Source organism: Corella eumyota, chromosome 4, assembly GCF_963082875.1.
Source record: "Corella eumyota chromosome 4, kaCorEumy4.1, whole genome shotgun sequence".
In the NCBI taxonomy this organism is placed as follows: Eukaryota; Metazoa; Chordata; class Ascidiacea; order Phlebobranchia; family Corellidae; genus Corella; species Corella eumyota.
Window position 1 is genome coordinate 6152782 of NC_137493.1, and position 23597 is coordinate 6176378.

A 23597-nucleotide genomic window follows, 5' to 3' on the forward strand; every position below is an offset into this window, starting at 1 on the left:
AGTGGATTTAAGCTTTAGTGTGTAAATCTTCACTAAAAAATATAATATTGGAAATTGTTAAATGTTAGCAATGTTGTTGTTTTAGTTGCTAAAAATTAAACAAATGTATTAGCTTGTAAAAATCCAAAAAAATGTTTCATAAAAATAGTAAATAAATTTTTTTTTTGGAAACACTGGATAAATGGCGGGAATTATTTTTGTTTTATTTATATTTTTGTTCACGTTCCTACGTTCTGTACGTTGTGGTAGATCGTTTATAAGCAAAATATAGGTATTTTTTAATTGCTTAAAGGCAAAACAACGAAAGGATAATCATGGAAAATGAAGAAGATATATTAAAGAATAAAATTGACAACTTTTTTGGTAAATAACGTATTTAAAAACTAAGTTAATTATAAAAAAAATCTAGGACAAAATTTGACGGCAAAACTAGAAAGCTGAAAACTAGCAAACTAGAAAGCTAATTTTTGACAGGTTTATGTAATTAGATGCCAGACTAAGCTGGTGGCATGGCATGATGTTATTTTATTTTTATTTAGGACTATCTGACTACTGGTAATTAGTAATCATAGAGTGCGCTTGGTCAGTTGGTTTGGCTGTCGAAATTGTTAAATAATTTTTTTTTGTTTAATATATATATATATTTTTTTTTGATATATCTTTATCCTCGATGTGGGAAAGTCGAATGCGCGACTTAAACATAGAGTAACATAAGTTACTCCGACCCAGTCTCGAGTTGCCTGTGGCAGTTTGGGATATTATAGAAACTATAATCTATAATTGCCCGGTAATTATGCTGCTGATTAAGTGCTGGCTCAGCAGGAGTTTATACCGTTTATAGCGCCTTACTCAAGAGCGCTACAGCATAAGATCAGTGGGGTTTGAACCCACGACCTCATGTGTGGTGTAGCAAGTGTTCTTACCACGGTTGCCAGAAGCTTCGGCCGTGAGAAGCTTCAGCCAGAAGGTTCGGCCTGCAAAAAACGCGGGGAGTCGGTGACGAAATTGCCGCGTAAAATGTCAGTTTAAGACCATATTTTACCGATATTCAAAACAAAATTTGACAAAAAGTATTATACATAAAAAAAATTTAAAAAGTTGTTACGAAAAATGTATATGTTAGTTTTTAGAATATTTATTTTTTTTTAATTTTTGTTTTACAAATGTATTTTTAAAACGGATTGATGACGGGCGCTCATGGCCTACACAATTTTTCATCTAACTGCGGGAAGTCCACGGCTTAAAGCCCGCGTTTGATGTTAACGTAAGGCCGTATTTTATCGAAACTGAAAATAAAATTTGACGAAAAGTATAGTATATAAAAAAAATTTAATTGGTTGGCACCATAAATATATATGTTAGTTTTTGAAATATTTATTTTTTTTGAATTTTTTTCCCCAAAAACGTATTTTTAAAATAGATTAAAGACAGGCGCTTATGGCTTGCAAAATTTACATTCGACCTGTAAAATCTTCGATCGAACTGCGGGAAGTCCGCGGCATAAAGCCCGCATATACCTTTAACGCAAGACCATATTTTACCAATATTTAAAATAAAATTTGGCAAAAAGTACAATAGGTAAAAAAATTTGAACTAATTGTTAAGATAAATATATATGTTAGTTTTTAGAATATTTATTTTTTTTTTCGAAAACGTAATTTTAAAACGGATTAAAGACGGACGCTTTTGAGGTAAAAAATTCGTCCTAGCGTACATCACATTGATTTTAAATTTTAAAACTAAATTACGAAAAAGTATTTCAAACAAAATTACGAAAAAGTTAAATTATAATTTCAATCCTACTGGAATAAAACGCATTTCTAAAAAATAAAAAAAAACTTAACAAACACATAAGCATAAAATTTTAGGAAAAAGGGGAAATTGCTTTAAAACAATTATTTAAAAGATAAACTTTATTTTTTTGTACCAAATCCACCATGTAAAAAAATCCAAGTTTATTTAATATACAATCCCAGATTTAATATACAAAGCAATATTAACCCCCGGATTCAAACTATTGTTTATTAATTACCCCCAGTTTAAAACTTTTGTTTATTATTTAGCCCCAACAACATAAAAAATGTTATCAAATTCCAAGTTTTTTCAATTAACAGCTCCAAATTTAAAATACAATTTATTATTTACCCCCAGATTCAAATTTTAGTTTATTATTTACCCACAGATTCAATCTTTAGTTTATTAATTAACACCAGCTATAAACTTTAATTTATTTTTAACCACTAGTTTTAAACTTCAGTTTTTAATTTAAAATAGACTAAAAATTCAGTTTATACCAGCTTTACTTTTTAAATTTGGTGCCAAATAGCAAATCGAAAACTCTTAAACCATTAAAACTAAAAACAAACAAAAAATCCTAAATTTGTTTTATATAAACCAAAATTTAATTTAAAAAAAATACAATTACTTAACAAAAAACAAACTTTATTTACAAAAAAACAACCTTGTTTTAAAAAAACCTAAAACTTAAAATGATATTAAAAAAAAAAAAAACTAATTTACAAATACCAAAATTTGATTTATTGAAAACAATTTTTACATGTTGAAAACTAATAACTTAGGGCAAAATCTTCTCCGTTCTAAATTTAGTTTTTGATATATAAATCATCAAAGGAACAGTTAAACTAAGATAAATCTTAAGTTTTAAAACCACACAAAATTTCTTTACAGATTGTACTTATTGCAAAATTATATTTTAAATATCTGTAAAATATTGTAAATCAGTAAAATTAAAATTTCGCAACCCAAGAGCGCGTTAAATTTTGAAGGTTTTAAGAACTTGTCTTTAATCCGGTTTAAAATTAGTTTTTAAAACATCAGCCTTTTTGTCAAATTTTAATTTAAATTTCGATAAAATACGGTCTTACGTTGACATCAAACGCGGGGATTATGTCGTGGATTCCCGCAGATAGATAAAAATTACGCAGGCCGAAAGTAAATTTTGCAAGCCATAAGCGCCCGTCTTTAATCCGTTTTAAAATTACGTTTTTAAGACAAAAATCTTTAAAAAAATAAATATTTTAAAAACTAACATATAAATTTATCGTAACTACCAATTAAAATTTTTTTATATAATATACTTTTTGTCAAATTTTATTTTGAAATTTGATGAAATACGGTCTTACGTTGACTTTAAACGCGGGCTTTACGCCGTGGACTTCCCGCAGTTAGATGAAAAATTGTGCAGGCCATAAGCGCCCGTCATCAATCCGTTTTAAAAATACATTTGTGAAACAAAAATTTAAAAAAAAATAAATATTCTAAAAACTAACATATATATTTATCGTAACAACTTATTAAAATTTTTTTATGTATTATACCCTTTGTCAAATTTTATTTTGAATATCGGTAAAATATGGTCTTAAACTGACATTTTAGGGTGCAATTTCGTCACCGACCGCCGCGTTTTTTGCAGGCCGAACCTTCTGGCCGAAGCTTCTCACGGCCGAAGCTTCTGGTCCCCCTTACCACTACACCACGCTGGTAGTATATATTTATCCATGATGTGGGAAAGTCGAATGCGCAACTTAAACATAGAGTAACATCAGTTACTCCGACCCAGTCTCGAGTCGCCTGTAGCAGTTTGGGATATTATAAATTATAATTGCCCGATAATTATACTGCTGATTAATTGCTGGCTCAGCAGGAGTTCATACCTTTTATAGCGCCTTACTTAAGGGCGCTACAGCATGAGATCAGTGGGGATTGAACCCACGACCCATGTGTGGTGTAGCAAGTGTTCTTACCACTCCACCACGCTGCCGGTTTTTGTAACATACATCCATCTACTGCCCTGGTGGTACCTATAAAATATACAGAATCGAATGGATCTCATGTTTCAAGAATTCTAAAAGGGCAGATGGGTGAAGGTTTGGTCTGGCTGTATGGGTTAGGAATTTATTTATGCGATTCTTTTGTTCCATGTAATAACCATTTGATTCATTCGTCCATTCAATAGGCATTTGAAAAACATTTGGTCCATTTTATCCTGTATATTTTATAAATACTTTCTATCTGTCTCATATGTCAGTAAATATTTATGTCCTAATTTGTCCTTATTTTCAGCTTAAAAAATTTTAATAAAATTTTAGAGAAAAAACAGAATCACTTTATGTTTGGAATGACGACTGGGAATAATTCTTTCGAACATAATCAATCTTTTCCGAACAACTGCAAATCCAGGAAGGAGAGGAAAGACAATTTAATAGCAAAAGCAATAACACACTTTACAGGTATATAAGTTTTATTTAATGTATATATATATAAATTATTATAAAACAGATCAACTAACTATGTAGTAAAAGTAGTGTGTAAAAACATAGTAATGTTATAATAAAATTATTACCACAATGCTAATAAATTTTTTTGTAAAATAATTTAAAATTATTTTATTTATATATATATATGATTGTTTAGGAAAATATCTTGATTAAATTTGTTACTGACAAATACTTAAGTTTTTGAAATTTACTAACTTGACAGTTTTAGTGTATTTGTTGAAATTTACTAACTTAACAGTTTTAGTGTATTTGTTCGGATCTTGACCTGGTTTTGGTAGGCTTCCTATTATTTACTTTTAAAAGAATTTAAATATTGCTTTTTTAGGGGACGAGCTTAACTCTTACAGTTTTTCAAACAACTTGAAACTAAATGGAAACTCTTCTATTGATCTTGAAAAATCTTTTTCATCAGTTAAATCTTTTGATCATTCCAGGTATATAAATATATATATAATTAAATTAATTTAGTGATTAGTATTTTTTTATAAACATGCCTATAATTTTTAAGTTTAAAGTATATATATATATATATACATATATATACTTATTTAAGCCTTTATTTAAGTAACTTTTTATTGTAGACCCTCTTCAAGATTATCCCTAGGATCTTCCTGGTCATTTTCTAATCTATTTTCTAACAACCAACAACAAAATGATAAATTAAATGCAAGCCAGCATTTAAACAAGGTGGAGAATAGCAGAGCTGTGTTAACTATTGATTATCAATCTTCTGTGGTAAGTTGGGCTATAGCTGTAATTAATTCGTGAAAATAATTTTTTTTCTAAGCAACAAAAAATAACAAGCATTTGTCTTTTTTAATGAAAAATTGTTGTATTTTATATTTTTTTTAACCTTTTAAAAACTAACTAAGACTAACTGAAACAAAATTTAACTAACTAGAAGCAGGAACTTTCGGGTTTAATTCTCATTGTTGTCAATGTCAACTGTCTTTTTTTTTATTGAACAATGCGCTGAATGTCCTTAAATATACCCAAAATAAATCTTAAACTCGTCAATCATATCTAACCTGGCAATATTAGTTTTAGTTGAAACAATAAAATTGTCATTAGGTTGTAATGTACATCTATATAGCCAGCCCTGTTATATAGAACAAATTAATTGGGTCTTTAAAAAAATGTATTTTGCAGATTTTAACAGTCAACAAGCAAGCTTGCAAGATGTTTGATTACACTTCAAAGTCTTTGGTCAACATGAAAATGAACAAACTGTTCACCAAACCATCAAATAGTGAAAAGTTTGTTCTTATGCACGACATTAATGAAAATCAAGGAAACATTGTTGTTACATCGGGCAAAGTAGTGAGTTGTTATGTTTATGTAAAAATAGAAATTTTTGCTGTTAGCAAAGGGGGTATTATGTATTAAACTATTGTGGTTGCCCTCACAATAAAAATGTTTGCAGTTAATCTTACATAGAAACCAATTTCTGCTTTAAATGGGGACTTGATGGCAAAATAGTGATGTAAAAAAGATTTTTCATTTATTTTAGATGGAAGCAATTAACAAGGAAGGTGACACTTTTGCGGTGTCGATTTGGATCAAAAGGTACGAGGGTAGAACAGAGAAACCTCGATGTGTGGTTGTGATTGAACAAGTCAGTCGAATTGTGGGAAACTTTTCATTTACTGCTGAGGTAAAATAAATTGAGATTTTAAACTGAATTTGGCTTTGTTATATTATATTTGCTAATAGTTTTTGTTTTATTTGATAAAATATAAAAGAAACACTTAACTAAATAAAATTAATAGTTTTAAGTTATTTAATTTTAATAATATATTTTATAAAGTAAAAAATTCAGATGAAAAATTTTTTTAGGGAAAAATCTGCGGTTGTGACGATAATTTTGCTTTAATTTATGGTTACACAAATCCATCACTTCTTAAAGATATTGATGTTTTATCATTAATGCCATCTTATAAACTACCAGATGGTGGTACAAGAATTTCAAATGTGAGCCGAATCAAGAAAATATGTTCTAATGTATGTAAAGATTTGCCAGTTAGAAATTATAATTTTTTTACAGGATATTAGAAAACAAAGAATTACTGGTGTATGCTCAAATGGAGGCAGTTTTCCTATCTCTGTATACATTCAATCACAGGAATTTAACTCTGAGAATGGTATAAACATATTTTATTTTAAACCTGCTATATGTAAACATAATCAAACAAAAAATATCTAACGATTTTTTATTTTTTAGCTACATTTGTTTTATAATTTCAATGTTTTTAAAGATTTAAAAAAATATTTTTTTTTTTTTAGATATCGTAATACATGCAACAGTTTGGTATTTTTCAAATTTAAGTGGAATGCTTACCTTTGACAAAAACGGAAAAATCAAGAAAATAAACAACAACTTTTCACTTGCTTTGCTTGGTTATAACGTTAATGACTTAACAAAAATGGTAAGCAAATAATCTATATAAATTTAAAATTTTTTTATGTATATATATATAAAATTTATATATATTTTTTATTTATTTAAATTTTTGCTTTAAATTATTTAAAAATTCGAATTACTTATATTTATTTGTTTGTCTTATTTTGCAGAAAATCTCAGATTTGTTGCCAGATATTCAAACAAACAAAGAAATTTCTGTTCCAATTCATGAAGGTTGTGAAGATATAGTCAGAGAAACCACTTCTAACCAGTAAGTTTTTCTCATTAGCATCAAGCTCGTGCATATATATGTATATACATTTTTTTCATATATATCTTTATCGTTGTTAGAAGGTTGTTTTCATGACCTAAACATAGTATAAAATCAGTTACTTCGACCCCGACATGAGTTGACATTAGCAGTTTGAAATATATAGATTATAATTGTCTAATAATCAACTTACTGATTAAGTGCTCGCTTAGCTGGAGTTTATACCTTTTAAAGTACCTGACTCAAAGGCACTACAGCATAGGAGCAGTGGGAATTGAACCCACGGCCTCATGTAATGTAGCAAGTGTTCTGACTACTACACCACGCTGCCTGTAAATATTTTGTAAAACCTTAAGATTTTTTTCATTATAAAGCATTTCAATTTTTACATAATAGTCAACATTTTTTTTTCAATTTTTTATTAATTTATTTTACCATAGGGATAATGAAGCTAAGTCGTTGCATGACTCAGTGAAAATAGATTTCAATGAGTGTAGTTTTGTTAACATACCTACTCCGAACAACGATATTAGCAATCATTCAAATGTCTCCACACTCAGTCATATCAACTCACTTTTACTCGGCCAATATACGCCCGAAAATACCCCGGAAAAAATGAAAAAAACAAACTTTACCCCAAAATCTTTGAAAGAAATTGTGGAAAGTTCTTGGGTGGAATTAACGTTAAATGAAGGAAAGGAAGAAAGAAAAACATCACATTCCGATAATTTAGAAAAGATCAACATGCTTTTAAATGGAAGTGCAGCTCAACAAGTTAATAAAAATGAAAAGGGTAAGTTAATACCCAGCCAATATGGGGATTAATTTAATATTTAAATTTATTGGATAATTTTAAATGTTTGCCATTGTATTTATAATATTATTTTTGTTAATTACAAGTAACTTGGGTAATAAACCTAGTTGATAGCTTGCCCTACAATCAGGATGTTGTAATATGGTCACATCTTCCACTTTACATTTGTTTGTGATAATTTACCAGCGCGCCACAAATGGCAGTTTTCTTTATTTTGTAGGCCTAGAAATTGGTCGTTATATTTCATCCACTAAGCTTTATTATGTACAGATTTATTTCTGCAATTATTTTATATCTTTAGATTTTCATACGAATTTAAGTCTTGATTCGGCTGTCCTCTCATCCGACTCCTTGGAACAACAGATTCTTCCGGGTGACAATGATAAGTCACCTCCCTCCTCTTCATCTGACTATCAGTCGCAAAGCGGTGTTTCCCCACTAGAGGGAATAACTTCTCCTTTTAGTCAACTGAGGTTGAATGAAAATGAAGTTTTTGAGGTGCACCCTGAAATTAAGTCGGCCAAAAATCAGTTTGTTAATTTAAAGATGTTAAACAATGCAACATCCACTCCTTTAATGTCGCTTAATAAAACAAAATCAAGAATTAGTTTTAATATCGAGGAAGGAAATTACGAGACTAATGCCAAACACAACAACGGATCATTGATACGTAAATATATTAATTTTATTAATCCATTTTTATTCCTTGTGTGTTTGTTTAACTTGTGCTAATAATTAATAGGAAACTATCCAATTTTAAGTCAATATATACCAAAAACTTATCTTTTGTAGTTAGTCAAGTTTATTTAATTTTTTTTTATTAAATTTTGTCCAAACTTAGCTGTGCGATGTGAGATCCGCTTCATAGAAAAATGTGAGGTATACTGCATGTGGTTAAGCCTATGTGCTCTTACCAACAAAACGTTAAACGGAACCTTGAACAGTAGTTTCAACTCGACAATGCCTTCTTTAAATGCATCTGCTGTTAGCGGCACTCTTAATTATGTAAGCTAATCTATAAACCTTGGTATAGGTTCAACATTCTTCCCTTTTTCACTTGTTTTTTAAAATAATTATAATTTTTGAAGTATATTTATGTAGGGAAGGGAATTGGTTTTAGATTCAGGTTTCTAAGCAAATACCATGTAATTTTGATGTCTATTGTACTTCTACTAATATCCCCCTTTTTTTAGTCACTTGGTGCTGCCATTAAGCAAGTTGCGCAGTCACAAACAACAAATAGTTTAAACTTCATGGAACCCACTGAGGGAAGCGAGGATTGGTTTGCTCTGCAGGGAAAGTTTGGAGAAAGATATAACTTAGTTCGTGCTGTTGGAAACGGGGCATTTGGATTCGTAAGGTTGGCTGTTAAGAAAGAAAATAAACAAAAGGTAAATAAAAATTAAATAAAGAAAGTGGATTAAAAGTCAATTGAATAAGGTGTAAAGATGTTTGTTATTATTTTACATGATGGTCATATTATAGATTTTAAAATTGAGTTTGTTTTTTTGTAGGTTGTTGTGAAATTTATTCGAAAGGAAAAAGTTTTGGATGAATGTTGGGTTGATGATTACGTCTCAGATTCGCAAATTCCATTGGAAGTTGCTCTTTTATCAAAGTAAGTAAAGTATTATAACATTTTTATGTTTTTTTTGTTCATGTATATTCTTCTTTTTGAAATTTTTTTAAATGGAAAATGAAATAATATAAATTTATTACAAATAAGTTTTTGTATTAGGTCCATTCTCATGTGACGTACGTGACATAATTTATATATATATACAATATTTTGCAAACAAGATAATTTCAAAAAAAATATTTAAAATGTCAGTTGAGAGATACTATATTTTAAACAAACAAAATATATTAAGGTATCATTACAAAATATAAGTAAGTGAAAAAAAACATAAATTTTTTTTAATTCAGCAAACGAACTCATGTGACGTACGTGACACTTTTTTTTAAACTTTTACACTATGTGACTGAGAATGGACCATTATTAATTTTTGCAAGTTTTCTTTTTTAAATTAATTAAATTTAAATTCTAAAGGTTTGATCATCCCAACATAGTTAAGGTGCTGGAATATTTTGAAAACGACAAATATTTTACTATGGTTATGCCCATGCATGGAGTAAATGGAATGGATTTGTTTGAATTTATCGACAGAGAACCACAAATAAATGAAGAAATTGCAAGCTACATGTACAGACAGGTACAAGACCATTTTGTATAAGTTTGTTACTAAATGATATATATTTTTTTTATTTAAGGTGTTTTTTTATTGTGTAACATAAAAATATTTTGCTTGTTAATTATGTTGTGGAACAGTAAACTCTCTTTTATTTAAAAAAAATATTTTTATTACAACCAATTTTTTTTTGTATTATCTAACTATGTTTTGTTTTTGTTTTAGATAATATCAGCAGTTAATTATCTTCACACACAGGGTGTTGTACATAGAGATATTAAAGATGAAAATATTATAGTTGACGAGTCATTTTGTTGCAAATTAATTGGTAAGTCAGTAAAAATTTGGTATTATCAAATCAATTCAATTTGGTTTAATACTTTTTCAACACTACTATTTTTTAACGGCGGTACCCAAGTATGTAAATATTTATCGATAGATTTTGGAAGTGCCGCTTTCTATAAACCTGGTAAAAGTTTTGGAACATTTTGTGGAACTATTGAGTATTGCTGTCCTGAGGTTTTATTAGGAAATCGGTAAGATAACTTTAACATGAGATTTTGTTGAGCATTTAATATGATAAACAAGTTTTTAAATTTCAATATTGATTAAACTAATTGCAATCTTGGTCATTTTATTTTTTTTTTAAGTTATGAGGGTCCAGAGTTGGAGATATGGGCTTTAGGAGTGACTCTTTATACCCTAGTGTTCGGGGAAAATCCTTTTCATGATATTGAGGAGACTGTAGAAGCTGTTTTAAAACCGCCTCTTGTTTTATCCATAGGTAGGGGGTGATTTTTATTTAAAACAAAAATATGGATATTAAAAAATTTTTTTGATTTTATTATTTTTATCCAGCTTTGATGGACTTAATCCAGTGGATGTTGCAACCTGTTCCTGAGCACAGATGCAAGATGTCAGATGTCCTCCAACATCCCTGGCTCAAATTTGAAGTGGATGTGGAGAATTACAGATGGGAAGATGTTGTGCCTCCTCCTCAAAGTAATTTTTTAAGCTTGTTTTTTTATTATTATTTGACTACACTTGTTAACTAATATGTGTTTAAAAAAAATTTTTTGAGTTTGATTTTAAATAATTTTTGTCAGTATGTTAATGTAAAGGTATAGTAACTAGTCATGTGTTAAAGTTTAAAGCTTATTCAATTTTTTCATGTTTTAGCTACCAAAAGTGACACAAAAGACCAACTAAATAAATCTGGCAACAGCCATAGCAATCATAGTAGCAGTTTAAATTCAAGTGACGAAAATCTACCCGAGAAAGTTAAATTCTGGCTAAAAGAACAAGAAAATGAATTCGAAATAAACTCTGAAAAATATCCACGCTTGCCAGAAAAATCAGAAAAATGTTTTCCCTTGACTAGGAGGCTTGAAAACATGAATTTAAATCATTCAATTTAGATCTTTTTAGAAATTGTTCAGCTCTATTTTCAACACAGTTTAAAAAACTGAAGATAAAAAAAAGTGTTGTATTGTCCGTTTTTTTTGTACTGTGAAGTTAGCTTTGTAAATTTTTTATAATTTCTTCATTGCTTTAATTGTTTTTTTTTTGTAAATTGGTGATAAAATAATAATTAATATTTTTATATAAAATTAAAGATAAGTTTGTAATACCTGCTATTAATTAGTAATTCACATATTTGTTGCACCCAATAAAAAATAAATTAGAAGTAAATACAGATATTAAAACTGATTATCAAACTTATATATGTTTTTTTCCAATATTTTTTCTGTGCTAGTGTTGTGTTTAAAAAAAACAAAAGGCTTTGAAGTGTGAAAAATGCCGACAGCAGTATCGAAAATGAACGCTTTTAATTTATTGTCTAAAACCCGGTAATTATATTTAATGAATATGCAGTAAATAATTATTTTTAGCTCGACTATCCATCTAATTCGGTCGTCCAAGCTTTGTCGGTTATAGCCGGAGAGAATCAGACGTAAACTTTGTTTTTCGTGACGTCATGTCCGCTAACACGTTGCAGGGCCTCTCTCATATCGCTTATATTCATCCGCGGATGCGTATTTTTATCGTTTCACAGAGTAAAACAAAGTTTTTTGCTCAGATATTAGCACATTAACAATATAACAATTTTTACTTTATATTTTGTATAAGTGCAGCATTTAAAAGAATAGTAAATAATGTTTTAATTAGTAGCGGCGGAATGTTTTTAATTTTACAAAAACGAGAGAACTATTGAAGCGTGGTTCGAGAGGCTACGTCACGCGTCTACGTTCATGACTCGGAGTCGAACCAGCTGAGTAGAGCGATTCTGTTGATAAAACGTGTAGACGTGTCACGATAAGTTTTTACGTTGTGCCAACAGATAGATTCAGTTAGACAAAGCAGTTCTCGTCAAAACTAAACTGTTACGAATAAATTTGTTTAAAAAAAACTAGGTTAGCTTAATTTAATCTGCGTCTACTAAAATATCTAGATTTTTTAATCGTTTTCATATGATTTGAAGCGTAATACGAATTAGTGAAACCCGTTTTTGTTGCCAAGTCAGCAAAATATTTTAATATTCTTATAAAATGAATTAAAGGAATTCCTTGTAAAATGTAATGCTATGCATAAACTTTGTGCATATTCTTAGAATATTTTACAAAAAAGACAGAAAGATGGCTAGCATTTTTTAAACAGATAGTTATCAGGAAATTCCATTTATCATTTTATAAATTTGTATTTTCTGTGCTTTCGCAAATTTAAATTTGAAGTTATAAAAATATAATCTTACCGATAAACATAACTTGTTGAATTTTAAATTATGAATATAACTAGTTAGAATTTAGTATTTGTATTAGTTTAAAACAAAACTTATTAACTAATATCAGAGCGTATTATTTTTACATTTTTTATGTTTTATTTTAGCTGTGTTTCACATTTGCTTAACATTTCAAACGTTATCTGTTTTAATTTGTTTTAAACAATCTCCAACAGACAAGCTGTTATTTTTACAATTTCTGAAATCCGGACAGATTTTTGGATAGCACTGTTGTATCTTGTAAGTTAAAATACGATTAAAATTTTTGATGTTTTAATGAAGTTGTTTTTGAACAAAAAAGCAAGCCTCGTACAAATTTCTACTGTTACTCAAAAGTTGGGATTTAACTTTTAACTTACCATGAATTAAATATAACACTTGAATAGTGGTAGTTACAATTAAAAAACCTTATTAATCAACATATCAAATTTTTAGCATACTATTTTAAAGGGTGTTAGCTTATAAATATATTGATAATATTCAAATATCAAGTGCTTTTATTAAAACCCTTATTTAAAGTATTAAACAATTGATTTAATTCACAATGGTCATGACTTTGTAGCCCTTTTTCTGAAGTGTTTAAAGGGTACCGGCTCTTAAGTGCTTTTAATTTTTTCCTGTCGAGTTTTGCCCTACAATGTATCGATTTTTTTTCGAGTGATGCACTTTTGAGCTATTACAACAATACAGTTGTCACTCTTGTTATTCTTTAAAAGTCTAAATGTAATTATTAAACGATTTTCGGTTTTAAATGTTGTTAGGCATTGGATCACATGACTTTATGATTGGCCTTTAATTAATTTTGTAAGTGACTCTGTAACAAATTTTTAGTAGATTATCTAAAATTTGATTTTTTTGTGTCATAAAGATGAGTTTTTTTGTTTACTTAAAACAAATTTAAATATATACCACTCACTGCTCACTGTGATAGAAGTGAGTCATGTTTGAGCTTTATTTTTGACACCTTATGTGACGTATCAGTGGGTGACAGGCACTAACAAATTAGCAAGAAAATTTAATAATCTAAATTTATTTTTTATTTATTTTAAGGATACAGCTGTGCACGACTGGAACGAATATCGACCATGAATTCCGACGAATCAATTCAGAGCAGTTCTTCAGCTTCTGGTACATGTTTATCCAATACGATAAACTATTTAGTTTTAAACCTAACAATAAACAAAGCAATATTTTTGAATGTATAAACACATACTAAGGACAACTTTGATTTTATTTTTTATAAGGTGCTATGAAATTTTACTAACCAAATTTAATTTTTTAGCAAACGACATGAATTCCCATGATGTTGCTCCTACTTACTCGGAAGCTTTTCCTCCTCTCTCCAAGGAGCAATCTGCTGACATTGTCTCCAACCCAGCTGAGAATGAGTGGCTCAACCCTAAGATCCAACGAATTAAGTCTGCTACTGTAACTCAGGTAATTTTCGCTCTTTAAATTTTTTTCAGTGGTGTGAAAAAACTTCAAATAATAAAAATTTTTAATTATAGTGAAAATTTTTATTTTGCGATACAAGGCTTTTTTGCATTTAATATTGTGTAAAAATTTTTTTTAAATTTTGATTTTTTATAAGATTAATAATAATCTTTTTGCTTGTGTTATTGTTGAAAAAAAATTTCCTTTATACAGTGACTGGGCATTACCTTTATTATTTTGTGTGAAAAAACTAAATAAATTATTGTTTACTAAATGTAAGGTCATTATTTCAAATTGTTTTTATTATTTGTTATTTAATTAAAAATTTTATTTTTAAACTTTTTTTTCTGCAAATTAGATTTTCCATATCCCAATGGAAGAGCGAGCTTACAAGCAGTCGGAGTTTGGACAGGGTCAAAAAGATCAGAACAAAGTTTGTATGGACATCATGAAACTCACCAAGACCATCATCGAGATTTCAACTTGTCGAGATGGCTCTCTGTCGCTCCTAGTGTCTGGACGGGCTGACGATGTACTGAGGGCAAGAAGGGAGATTTATAACCGACTCCAAACTCAGGTAAAATATTTTTTATCAAGATTTTTCTATCAAAACCTATTTTCAATTGGAAGAAACCTATGTTTATTAGTAAAAAAATAACTAAAAAAAATTATTTCAACAAAGGTTTTTATAATTTTTTAATCAAAAAAACTTTTCTTAATCTTGAAATTCATTACCAGGCTCGTGTAACGATCAACATCCCTAAGGATCATCATCGTGTCATCTTGGGCAAGGGAGGATCCCGACTCAAGCAACTAGAGTTGGATACTGCCACCAAGATCAACATCCCGAGGACTGAGGATCAGAACACAGGGATCGTAATCTCCGGAACCCAGGAGGGGATCCACAAAGCTTTACACGAGATCCAACTTATCTCGGAGGAACAAGTAATTATTTTTAAATAAAAATTTAGAAATAAAATATAAAAACTTCTTTTTAACTGATTCAGGATTTTTTTGTTGTTTTTTGCAAAATATTATTTTAATATTTTTCAACAGTGATTTGAAATGCCAATGCTTTTATTATTGGATATTAATTTGTTTATTTAACTTTGTCATGTCATGGGTTATGCCTCATAAAACAATAACCACACAATGTAAATCATTAATCTACTTTTAAACAAGGCTAAACTTGCTATGGAGCGCCTTCCTATTGAAAAGATGTACCATCCATTCATCCAAGGACCAAGACACTCGATTACCAACAAATTGGCTAAAGAACACAATGTTCGCATCCACATACCACCACCTAGTGTGCAAAACAACGAGATTGTCGTGGCTGGTGAAAAAGATGGCGTGACTGCGACTGTGGCTAAACTTATGGCAATTTACCAACAAAAGGTTTGTTTTTTTGTTATTAGAAAATTGATGTCACTGGTACCTTAAAAACAGTTGTCTTACTTTGTGTTTACTTTTTTAAGTATTAAATTTTTATTGCCATTTGGTAAATAAAGCCAGTCTGTATTTGCTTTGTTTGGTGCCGGTATGTACCGCATAACATTTAGCTGCTGCATTAGTGTTTACCATTTTTTTTGTTTCAGAAACGGAACTGCAAGACCATCAGTGTTGAGATATTGAAATCTCAGCATAGATATATTATGGGACCAAAAGGACAAACTCTTCAGGTAAAAAAAAAAAAAAAATTTTATTTTTTTGTTTATTGTATTAAAATTAAAATTTTTTTTTTAAATTGTTGGCACTTTCAAAATTTTTTACTATGTTTTAGGACATTTTGGAGGAGAGTGAAGTATCAGTTGAACTTCCTCCACTTGACAACTTATCGGAAACCGTTGTACTCAGAGGTGAACCCCAAAAACTTGGACAAGCTTTAACCATTGTGTATGCTAAGGTAAGACAATTAATAAAAATAAATTTTTCACTGTAAAAAATATCGAAATTTTAAAATTTCACTTTTAATGTCATCGGTTTTTTTAAATGTTGCCAGTTTTTGCAAAGCCGCATAAAAAATGCAAATTAAACCTTTTTTTATCAGCATTTTTACCTCTTTATAATCGTAAAATATGTAATTAAAAGGTTTTTAAATAAATTATTTTAGGCTAACAGTGTAGTGAAAAGGGAGATCACAGCTGATGCTTGGTTACATCGATTTATTATTGGAAAGAAAGGAGTTAACATCAAGAACATCACCGCCACCCTTCCACATGTAAGTATTTGTTTAAGTAAAAGTGATAAGCTTGTAATTATTAACGTTATATGTTTAACTGTTGAGTATTTGATATAAAATAAAGTATAAAGTTATTATTTACCTATTTAATTTTAATAGCCAACTCTATTTAGGCTTAAGTATTGTTTTTAAAAAAAACCAACATTAAGTTAGATTCCTTTTTTTCTTGCAGGTGAATGTTGAGTTTCAGGAAAATAGTGACAAGATTGTGATTGAGGGACCTCCAAGTGAAGCTGACCAAGCTCAACAACAACTTGAAGCTCAAGTTGCTGAACTGGTAAGTTTACTCAAACTTAGTCGAGATTTAAATTTTTTTTTTAATTTATTTAATTTTTTTCAGGCTGATTTTAAAATAATTTTTTTTTCAGAAATCTCGAATGGCCTTTGCTGAACTGAACATTGACCCGAAATATCACAAAAATATTATTGGAAAAGGTGGACAAAGTATTAACAAGCTCAGGGATCAATACAAGGTTTGTAACAATAAATAAAAATAAAAATACTTTTTACCCTAAGAAAAGGCAAATTTTTTGCCTTAGTTTTAATCCATGAGGCATTGTCTAGCAGTTATTTGTCTAGCAATCATAACATCAGCCGAAATTTTTTTATTTAAAAAATTGTTTAAATTTTAGGTTAACATTCGCATTCCCTCTGACAATGATGGGAGTTCACTGATCAGGATTGAGGGTGATCCAGAAGGTGTAAAGGAAGCTAAGAAGCAACTTCTTGTGATGAGTCAGAGAATGGTAAGTCCTAATTTTTAATACAGGACTAATTTTCTTAACTTCACCTTTGTTTAAAGTAACTAAAATTTTTCTAAATCAGCATTCATTTTTAAATCTAAAATTTAAATTTTTTAAGTGGGTTTTTATATTTTACCTAAGCAAAAAAGCATGTTAAACAAATAACACCAACTGTATCATTCTTTTTTAAATTCGAATGATTAAAAACTGCGTTTTTCTGTGCCTATTATATGCAAATTAATATGTTGATTAATTAACAGGAAAATGAAAGGAACAAGGATGTGATGATTGATCACAGATTTCATCGAACAATCATCGGACAGAAAGGAGAGAAAATAAAGGTGATCAGGGATCTATTTCCAGAGGTAAAAGCAACTAAAATATTAGATTCAAAAAATTTGCAAAAAAAATTAAATAATTCAATTTTAAACATAGAAAAGTTTAGTGATTTGTATGATTAAAAATAGATTTTAAAATGAGTAAAAAGGCAATTTTTTATTAAATAGCCATTTTTGATTAATTAAGCTATATATAACACTTGGTGTTATAATATTTTTGTACAATAGATTTATTTTTGTTAAATTTTTTTTTGGTTTATTTTTAAGGTTAATATTAGTTTTCCGGATGCCAACCTTAAAAGTGATGTCGTCAGTCTCCGTGGACCAAAGAATGGAGTTGAAAAATGTTTTAAATACTTAAAACAAATGAATGACGATATGGTAAGATAGTTACATAAAATTTTATAAACTGTGTTTCTAAAAATAAAAAAATCAGACTTTAAAAAAATGACGGTTAACAGCATAGCAAGAAATTATACTATTATATAATAAATTTTTTTTTTTTTTATTTTTTACCATTTTTTATATTTCCAGGTTGAAAAGAACTACAGAATAGAGGTTCCAATTTTCAAACAATATCACAAAAATATCATTGGCAAAGGAGGTTCCAATATCAGGAAAATCAGAGAAGAGACCAACACCCAGGTAACAAAATAAATAATTTTTGGATTCCTTCATTTATATATATTATTAAAATTAGAAGTAATTTTTTAAATATATTTTTTTTGAATTTTTTAGATTGAGCTACCAACGGAAAACTCTGAAAATGAAGTGATCACAATTATTGGAAGGAAAGTCGACTGCGAAAAAGCAAGAAAACTAATCAGGGCAATTGAAAAGGAACAGGTAATAAAAATATCAAAAACGATTTTTTTTTTAGTTAAAGATTTGTAACGAAATAACTAAAAAATTTTATAAATTTTAAATATTTATTAAATCAAAAATTTTGCGAAATTCTAAACCAATGTTTTTTTTACCATTACTTTTTATCGTTTTACCATTACTGATCTTAAAAAATTTCCTTAATCTTAAAATACTTATCTTAAAATTTTTAAATATTTATTTTTAACTTTTTAGGCAAACATTGTTGAAGAAACTGTTGAGATTAACTCGAAAATTCACAATTCCTTGATCGGAGCCAAAGGTCGACTCGTGAGGTCAATCATGGACGAATGTGGTGGGGTTCAAATCCACTTTCCAACTGGAAACTCGGGGTCAAATAAGGTCACCATTAGGGGGCCTGCTAATGACGTTAATAAGGCAAAGGAACAATTGGTACAAATGGCCAAACAAAAGGTTTGTCTTTAATTTTTTATACATTAAAAATAAATTAAAAACAAATTGAACAAACTTCGAAAAAGATTTTTTATTTTTTTAAATATTTTTAAATAAAAATACTGACTTTTTTAAATAATTTTTTAGGAACTTGCAAGTTACACTGTTGAGATAAAATGTAAACCAGAGCTTCACAGATTTTTGATTGGACGTGCTGGAGCCAATATTAAAAAGGTAAAATTTTATTTATTACCAAATTTAATTTTTCTATAAAATCGATTATTGTCCAAACTAATCTTTTTTTAACTTTTAGGTAAGGGATGAGACCGGAGCTCGGATTATTTTCCCGTCCCAGAGCGATCAGGATAAAGAAACGATCGTGATCATCGGTCGTAAAGATGATGCTGAGAAAGCTCAAGGACTTCTTCTGCAAAAGATTAAATCCATGGTAAATATTTTATTTAGAAATAATAATTTTTAAACTTTGAAAAAGAGATTAAAATTAGACTTTTGTGTCTTTTAAAAGACCCTAAAAAAAAATGTACAAGTGTAGTTACTAGTTATCTAAAAAAAATATTTTTTTTATTTAATTTTCAATTGCCCTTTTTGATTATTAATATTTTTCTTTAAGGAAAATGTTGTTGAAACTGAAATGGAAATTGATCCCAAATTGCACAAATTCTTCGTGGCTCGTCGTGCCGCAGTCTTGCGTGACATCGCTGACGATTTTGGAGGTGTTGTTGTCTCGTTTCCAAGAATGGGAGACACGTCCTCCACTGTTAGGATCAAAGGTCCTTCAGAGTGTGTGTCAGGAGCAAAGACGAGGATGTTGGAAATCGTGGACGACTTGGTGAGTTTTGAAAAAAAGATTTATTTTAAAAAATTTATAAAAAATTTTATTTTAAAAAATTTATAAAAATTTTATTTTAAAAAATTTTAAAATCTTTGATTTGCAGGAAAATCAAGTGACAATCGAATGTGAGATTGACGAAAAATATCACAGAACTGTGATTGGACCGAAAGGAAAGAACGTTCAAAGTGTAACTTCTTTCTACAACGTGCAAGTCAAGTTCCCTGATCGAGGTAAAAAAAATTAAAAAAAATAACTTTTGACCTTTTAAATAATCAAAAAAATGGTAGAAATTTTACATTGTGAATAGCAATTTTTTCCTATGATTTATTTTCATGAAAACAATATTAAAGTAGTATTAGATGTATTTGTTAATGCTTGCAGATTTATACATTTACTCTGTATAAATATATTAGTAAAAGTACGTTAGACTAGATTTTAATGCCTCTAGTAGATAATATTGTCTTACAATAATATTATGTAGCTACTAATTAGTTAGTAAGCATATTAGAGCAAAAACAAAACGTATGCATTTGTTAGATTGGTACAAAAACATGTTTGGTACCTTCAAATGACAAAATAGATTAGTTTTAATAGTTTTCAAATCTAATTTGAAAAGGTCAAACGATGCCTAGATAAAAAATAACAGCGCTTTGTAGTATAGTTTATAAATATAAGCCAGATCAATTATTTAAAAAGTTAAAATAATTTAGTTGGCGCACAATCAGAAAACAGACAGAAGTTTAATAAAAGAAAAGAAGTCAGGAGGAAACAATACAAAGGAGACGGTGATGGTTAGCTCCTCATATCAAAAATTAGAATCTCTGGCCAAATTTAATTCCTAATTTTTTTAATTAGTTTTTAAGCAATAATATGTTTTTGGTTTTGAATAAAAAAAATAGAAAAAATATAAATTTCAACTATAAAAACCTGATTATGTTAATTAATTGATTTATTTAATTGTAATTAATTTAATAAAAAATTTTTTTTAACTCTAGCTGTTTTTTTATATACAATAAAAAAGTTTGTTTTAAAATTTTTTTCGAAAACACTTTTTTAAACAACAATTTTTGTCCTTCTCTAGCTCCACCTCAACAACAGAATGGTGACGAGGCACCGGTGGAGAACGGAGTGAGTGGAGAGGAGACTCCTCCTAACAAGAATCTGATCCTCATCACTGGACACAAGGATAAATGTGCTGATGCTAAAATTGCTCTTATTGTAAGTTAGTTGTTAAATCATTTATTAAATATTTCAAGAATTGAGATTTATATTTTATTTTCCATTTTTTAGGCATTGGTTCCGATCTCGGAAGAGATTGAAGTTCCGTACCAACTTCATCGCTACATCATCGGACAAAAGGGATCCGGAGTAAGGAAGTTGATGGAGGAGTACGACGTCAACATCTCAGTTCCCCCAGCTGACAAGAACAGCAACTTTATCACTGTAAGATTAAATTTCATTAGTGTTTTCATTTGATATAAAATTTGTTAATCTTTTTAGTTATTTAAGATATGTAGAAAATTAAATTGAGTTTCTGTAAAACTAATTACATTTTTGAAAAATTAAATTTTTTTAATAGACTTTTTCTTTCAGATCACTGGAACAGTCTCCAAGGTCGAGGATGCAAAGAAAGGAGTCATGGAAAGAGTCCAGGAGATTGAAGCAGAGGAAGAACAGAGGGTAAGATAAAAAGTTAAAATCCCTGATTATTTTTTCTAACCAATGTTTTATTTTTATGCAAAAATTCTACTAGGTTAAGACAAACTAAGAACAAACTAAGAAAACGTAGGAATTTCTCAAGAGAAAAATGTTAAAATTTTTATTTGATAACTTTTTTTCTTAGGTGTTAAGAAACTTCTCATTAACCTTACAAGTGTCAGCTCATTACCATCCTCAAATCATCGGAAGAAAAGGTGAAACTATCACAAAAATAAGGACCAAAAATAATGTCAATATTCAGTTCCCTGATCGAGATGGGGAAAGCAAGGTAAATTTATATAAAAATTTATTAAAAGCTTTCTCTAAAATCAATTTAAATAAATGTCAAAAAAATTACATTTTTGAAAATTTTTTTTAGGATGAAATTAAGATTGTTGGCTTGGAAAAAGATGCCGAATCAGCACGTGATGACATCATGAGGATTGTTAACGAACTTGAGTCTCACGTCAGCCAGGACATCCACATTGATCGAAGAGTTCATCCAAGGCTTATCGGAGCAAGGGGAAGAGGAATAAAGAAGATCATGGAAGATTTTCATGTAAGTTTTACCAAAATAATTTTTTTAATTTCTTTTTTATCTTAAAATAAAATTTTTTTTGTTGTATCCAGGTTGACATTAGATTTCCCAAAGATGCTGATATTGTCACGGTAACCGGATCACAAGATAAGGTGGATGAGTGCATCGACCATATTCTTAATTTGGAGGAGGAATTTGTAAGTTTTTATTTTTAAATAAAATGTCAAAAAAATAATGTAAAAAATTTTTCAATAATTTACATTACTAATTTTTTTTGCATTTTAAATTTATAAATATTGACTTTTCAGATGCAAGATGTTGCTGAAGAAGAGGAAGCGAAGAGATACTCCCACTCTAAGTTCAACAATCCAAAACAATCGAGAAACGACCGAGCTCCTGCTTTCGCTGTACGAGATGCTCCCTGGGACCAGGTTTGTTAAATTTAAAAAAAAAAAAATTTTTTATTTTTGATACAATTTTAAAATTTTTTTTTTCTAATTTTTAGGGAAATATGGACGACTTTCCCAGCTTAGGTGGTGGCTCGGGTGGCAACAAACCCTCTGCCGCCCCGGCGTGGAGCCGCAAATTTTAATCCAAACTCACGTGATGGCGCACTCTATTTTTCTATACGGGTGAATATGTGCCTTAATTTGTATACTGAAAAAAACTCATCTATTTTATGAATTTTACCGTTGTTTTTTCCGATGTTTACCCTGGATTTTTGCCATTCTGGTTAGTTCTGTATAGAATTATTTTCGTAACGGAGTTGCACTTTGAAATGCAGCCATATTGTTTAAAAAATCAATTTAGAGGCCAAAAACTGCACTGTTTTTTCTTATCTACAAAATTCTATTTAAATTGTACAAAAATCGACCTTTTAAAAAACGTTGTGTAGTCCTCCCTTCTCTCGTTTTTTTGGGAATATTCAGTTTCGTGATGACGTCACGGTCTTTATGACGTCACGCCGAAGTTGATGACGCAAGTGAGACTGTAGTTTTCTTGGTGCTATGCTAATAAATAGTTCGGTTAGTACTCGCTTTTCTTATACGTGTGCGCTGTCGTTCGCAACAAAACAAATTAAACAAATAAAAATTGAGCAACCGGTCACGTGACCCGGTCGCTTTCCTTGTACCATTTGTAAATACTGATATGAGCCCCTTATAATTTATTCCGATCGATGTGTATATTTTTTCTCACACTGCGCGAATTTTGTTACATCCCATCTTTTAAAACTCGTATATTATATTCTCTACATTGGTACCCTTCTTGGATTTTTTTTTAACCAAAGCCAGTAGTGGGAATAAATATTTTGTGTCCCAAAAACATGTTGTTTTCTAAACCAAATTTGCTTTGCAATTGAGTATTGGAACTCTACTAACAGCTTTTTCTTGTAATATATGGCATCAAATTCATCTGTGCAATATCAATTGAAATGTGATAAAAAAACACGTTTGCCCCAGTAGAGGTTTTGGTTTTTGGGTGATTTTCTCTCTTATGTTAGCGCCATTCTCTTTTCAAAGACATTGCGACATGTTTGTTAAAAAATAAAAATAAAATTATCAAGTTTTGTATTTCTTTGGGGTTCTGATTTCTGAAATTGGGTTTTGCTATAGTTGTAATAGACAAATCTTACTAAATTTTGTACCTGTTAGGGTGGATAGCTTTTGTAGCAAAATATAGGTAGGCTAAGTGATTGTTCAAATATTAGTAGTCCAAAATATTAA

The 23597-nt window shown here is 29.3% G+C and overlaps 2 protein-coding genes across 2 annotated transcripts; both read left to right on the forward strand.

Annotated features, from left to right (window-relative positions):
• The first annotated feature begins 226 nt into the window (after positions 1 to 226).
• Positions 227 to 11517, forward strand: LOC145751600 (PAS domain-containing serine/threonine-protein kinase-like). The gene is made up of 21 exons (XM_082567782.1): positions 227 to 363; positions 4110 to 4250; positions 4624 to 4732; positions 4880 to 5033; positions 5448 to 5618; positions 5809 to 5952; positions 6135 to 6269; positions 6343 to 6439; positions 6582 to 6724; positions 6870 to 6970; positions 7411 to 7763; positions 8086 to 8454; positions 8626 to 8789; positions 8978 to 9175; positions 9299 to 9402; positions 9835 to 9997; positions 10199 to 10301; positions 10413 to 10509; positions 10624 to 10757; positions 10832 to 10975; positions 11153 to 11517. Exons 1-21 carry the CDS (start codon positions 315 to 317, stop codon positions 11389 to 11391), a joined length of 3312 nt encoding a protein of 1103 aa, XP_082423908.1. The 5' UTR covers positions 227 to 314; the 3' UTR covers positions 11392 to 11517.
• A 1340-nt stretch (positions 11518 to 12857) lies between these two features.
• Positions 12858 to 23444, forward strand: LOC145751599 (vigilin-like). Its single transcript, XM_082567781.1, has 29 exons — positions 12858 to 12992; positions 13803 to 13880; positions 14035 to 14189; positions 14545 to 14763; positions 14925 to 15131; positions 15369 to 15584; positions 15785 to 15868; positions 15970 to 16092; positions 16300 to 16407; positions 16601 to 16705; positions 16797 to 16901; positions 17061 to 17174; positions 17432 to 17536; positions 17777 to 17890; positions 18044 to 18154; positions 18248 to 18355; positions 18587 to 18805; positions 18932 to 19018; positions 19098 to 19232; positions 19416 to 19634; positions 19741 to 19867; positions 20719 to 20855; positions 20928 to 21080; positions 21231 to 21317; positions 21481 to 21624; positions 21715 to 21894; positions 21966 to 22070; positions 22182 to 22304; positions 22379 to 23444. The coding sequence occupies exons 2-29, from the start codon at positions 13838 to 13840 to the stop codon at positions 22463 to 22465; spliced, it is 3720 nt and encodes a 1239-aa protein (XP_082423907.1). The 5' UTR covers positions 12858 to 12992; positions 13803 to 13837; the 3' UTR covers positions 22466 to 23444.
• Positions 23445 to 23597: the final 153 nt, after the last annotated feature.

Excerpts from the sequence above, each read along its gene's own strand:
- LOC145751600 (XM_082567782.1), top strand. The coding sequence starts at position 315 with ATGGAAAATGAAGAAGATATATTAAAGAATAAAATTGACAACTTTTTT. Across the intron at positions 7,764-8,085 it reads AGTTAATAAAAATGAAAAGG|ATTTTCATACGAATTTAAGT; the intron begins GTAAGTTAATAC and ends TTATATCTTTAG. Across the intron at positions 9,176-9,298 it reads AGAAAGAAAATAAACAAAAG|GTTGTTGTGAAATTTATTCG; the intron begins GTAAATAAAAAT and ends GTTTTTTTGTAG.
- LOC145751599 (XM_082567781.1), top strand. The coding sequence starts at position 13,838 with ATGAATTCCGACGAATCAATTCAGAGCAGTTCTTCAGCTTCTG. Across the intron at positions 15,869-15,969 it reads CAAAAGGACAAACTCTTCAG|GACATTTTGGAGGAGAGTGA; the intron begins GTAAAAAAAAAA and ends ACTATGTTTTAG. Across the intron at positions 16,706-16,796 it reads AAGCTCAAGTTGCTGAACTG|AAATCTCGAATGGCCTTTGC; the intron begins GTAAGTTTACTC and ends TTTTTTTTTCAG.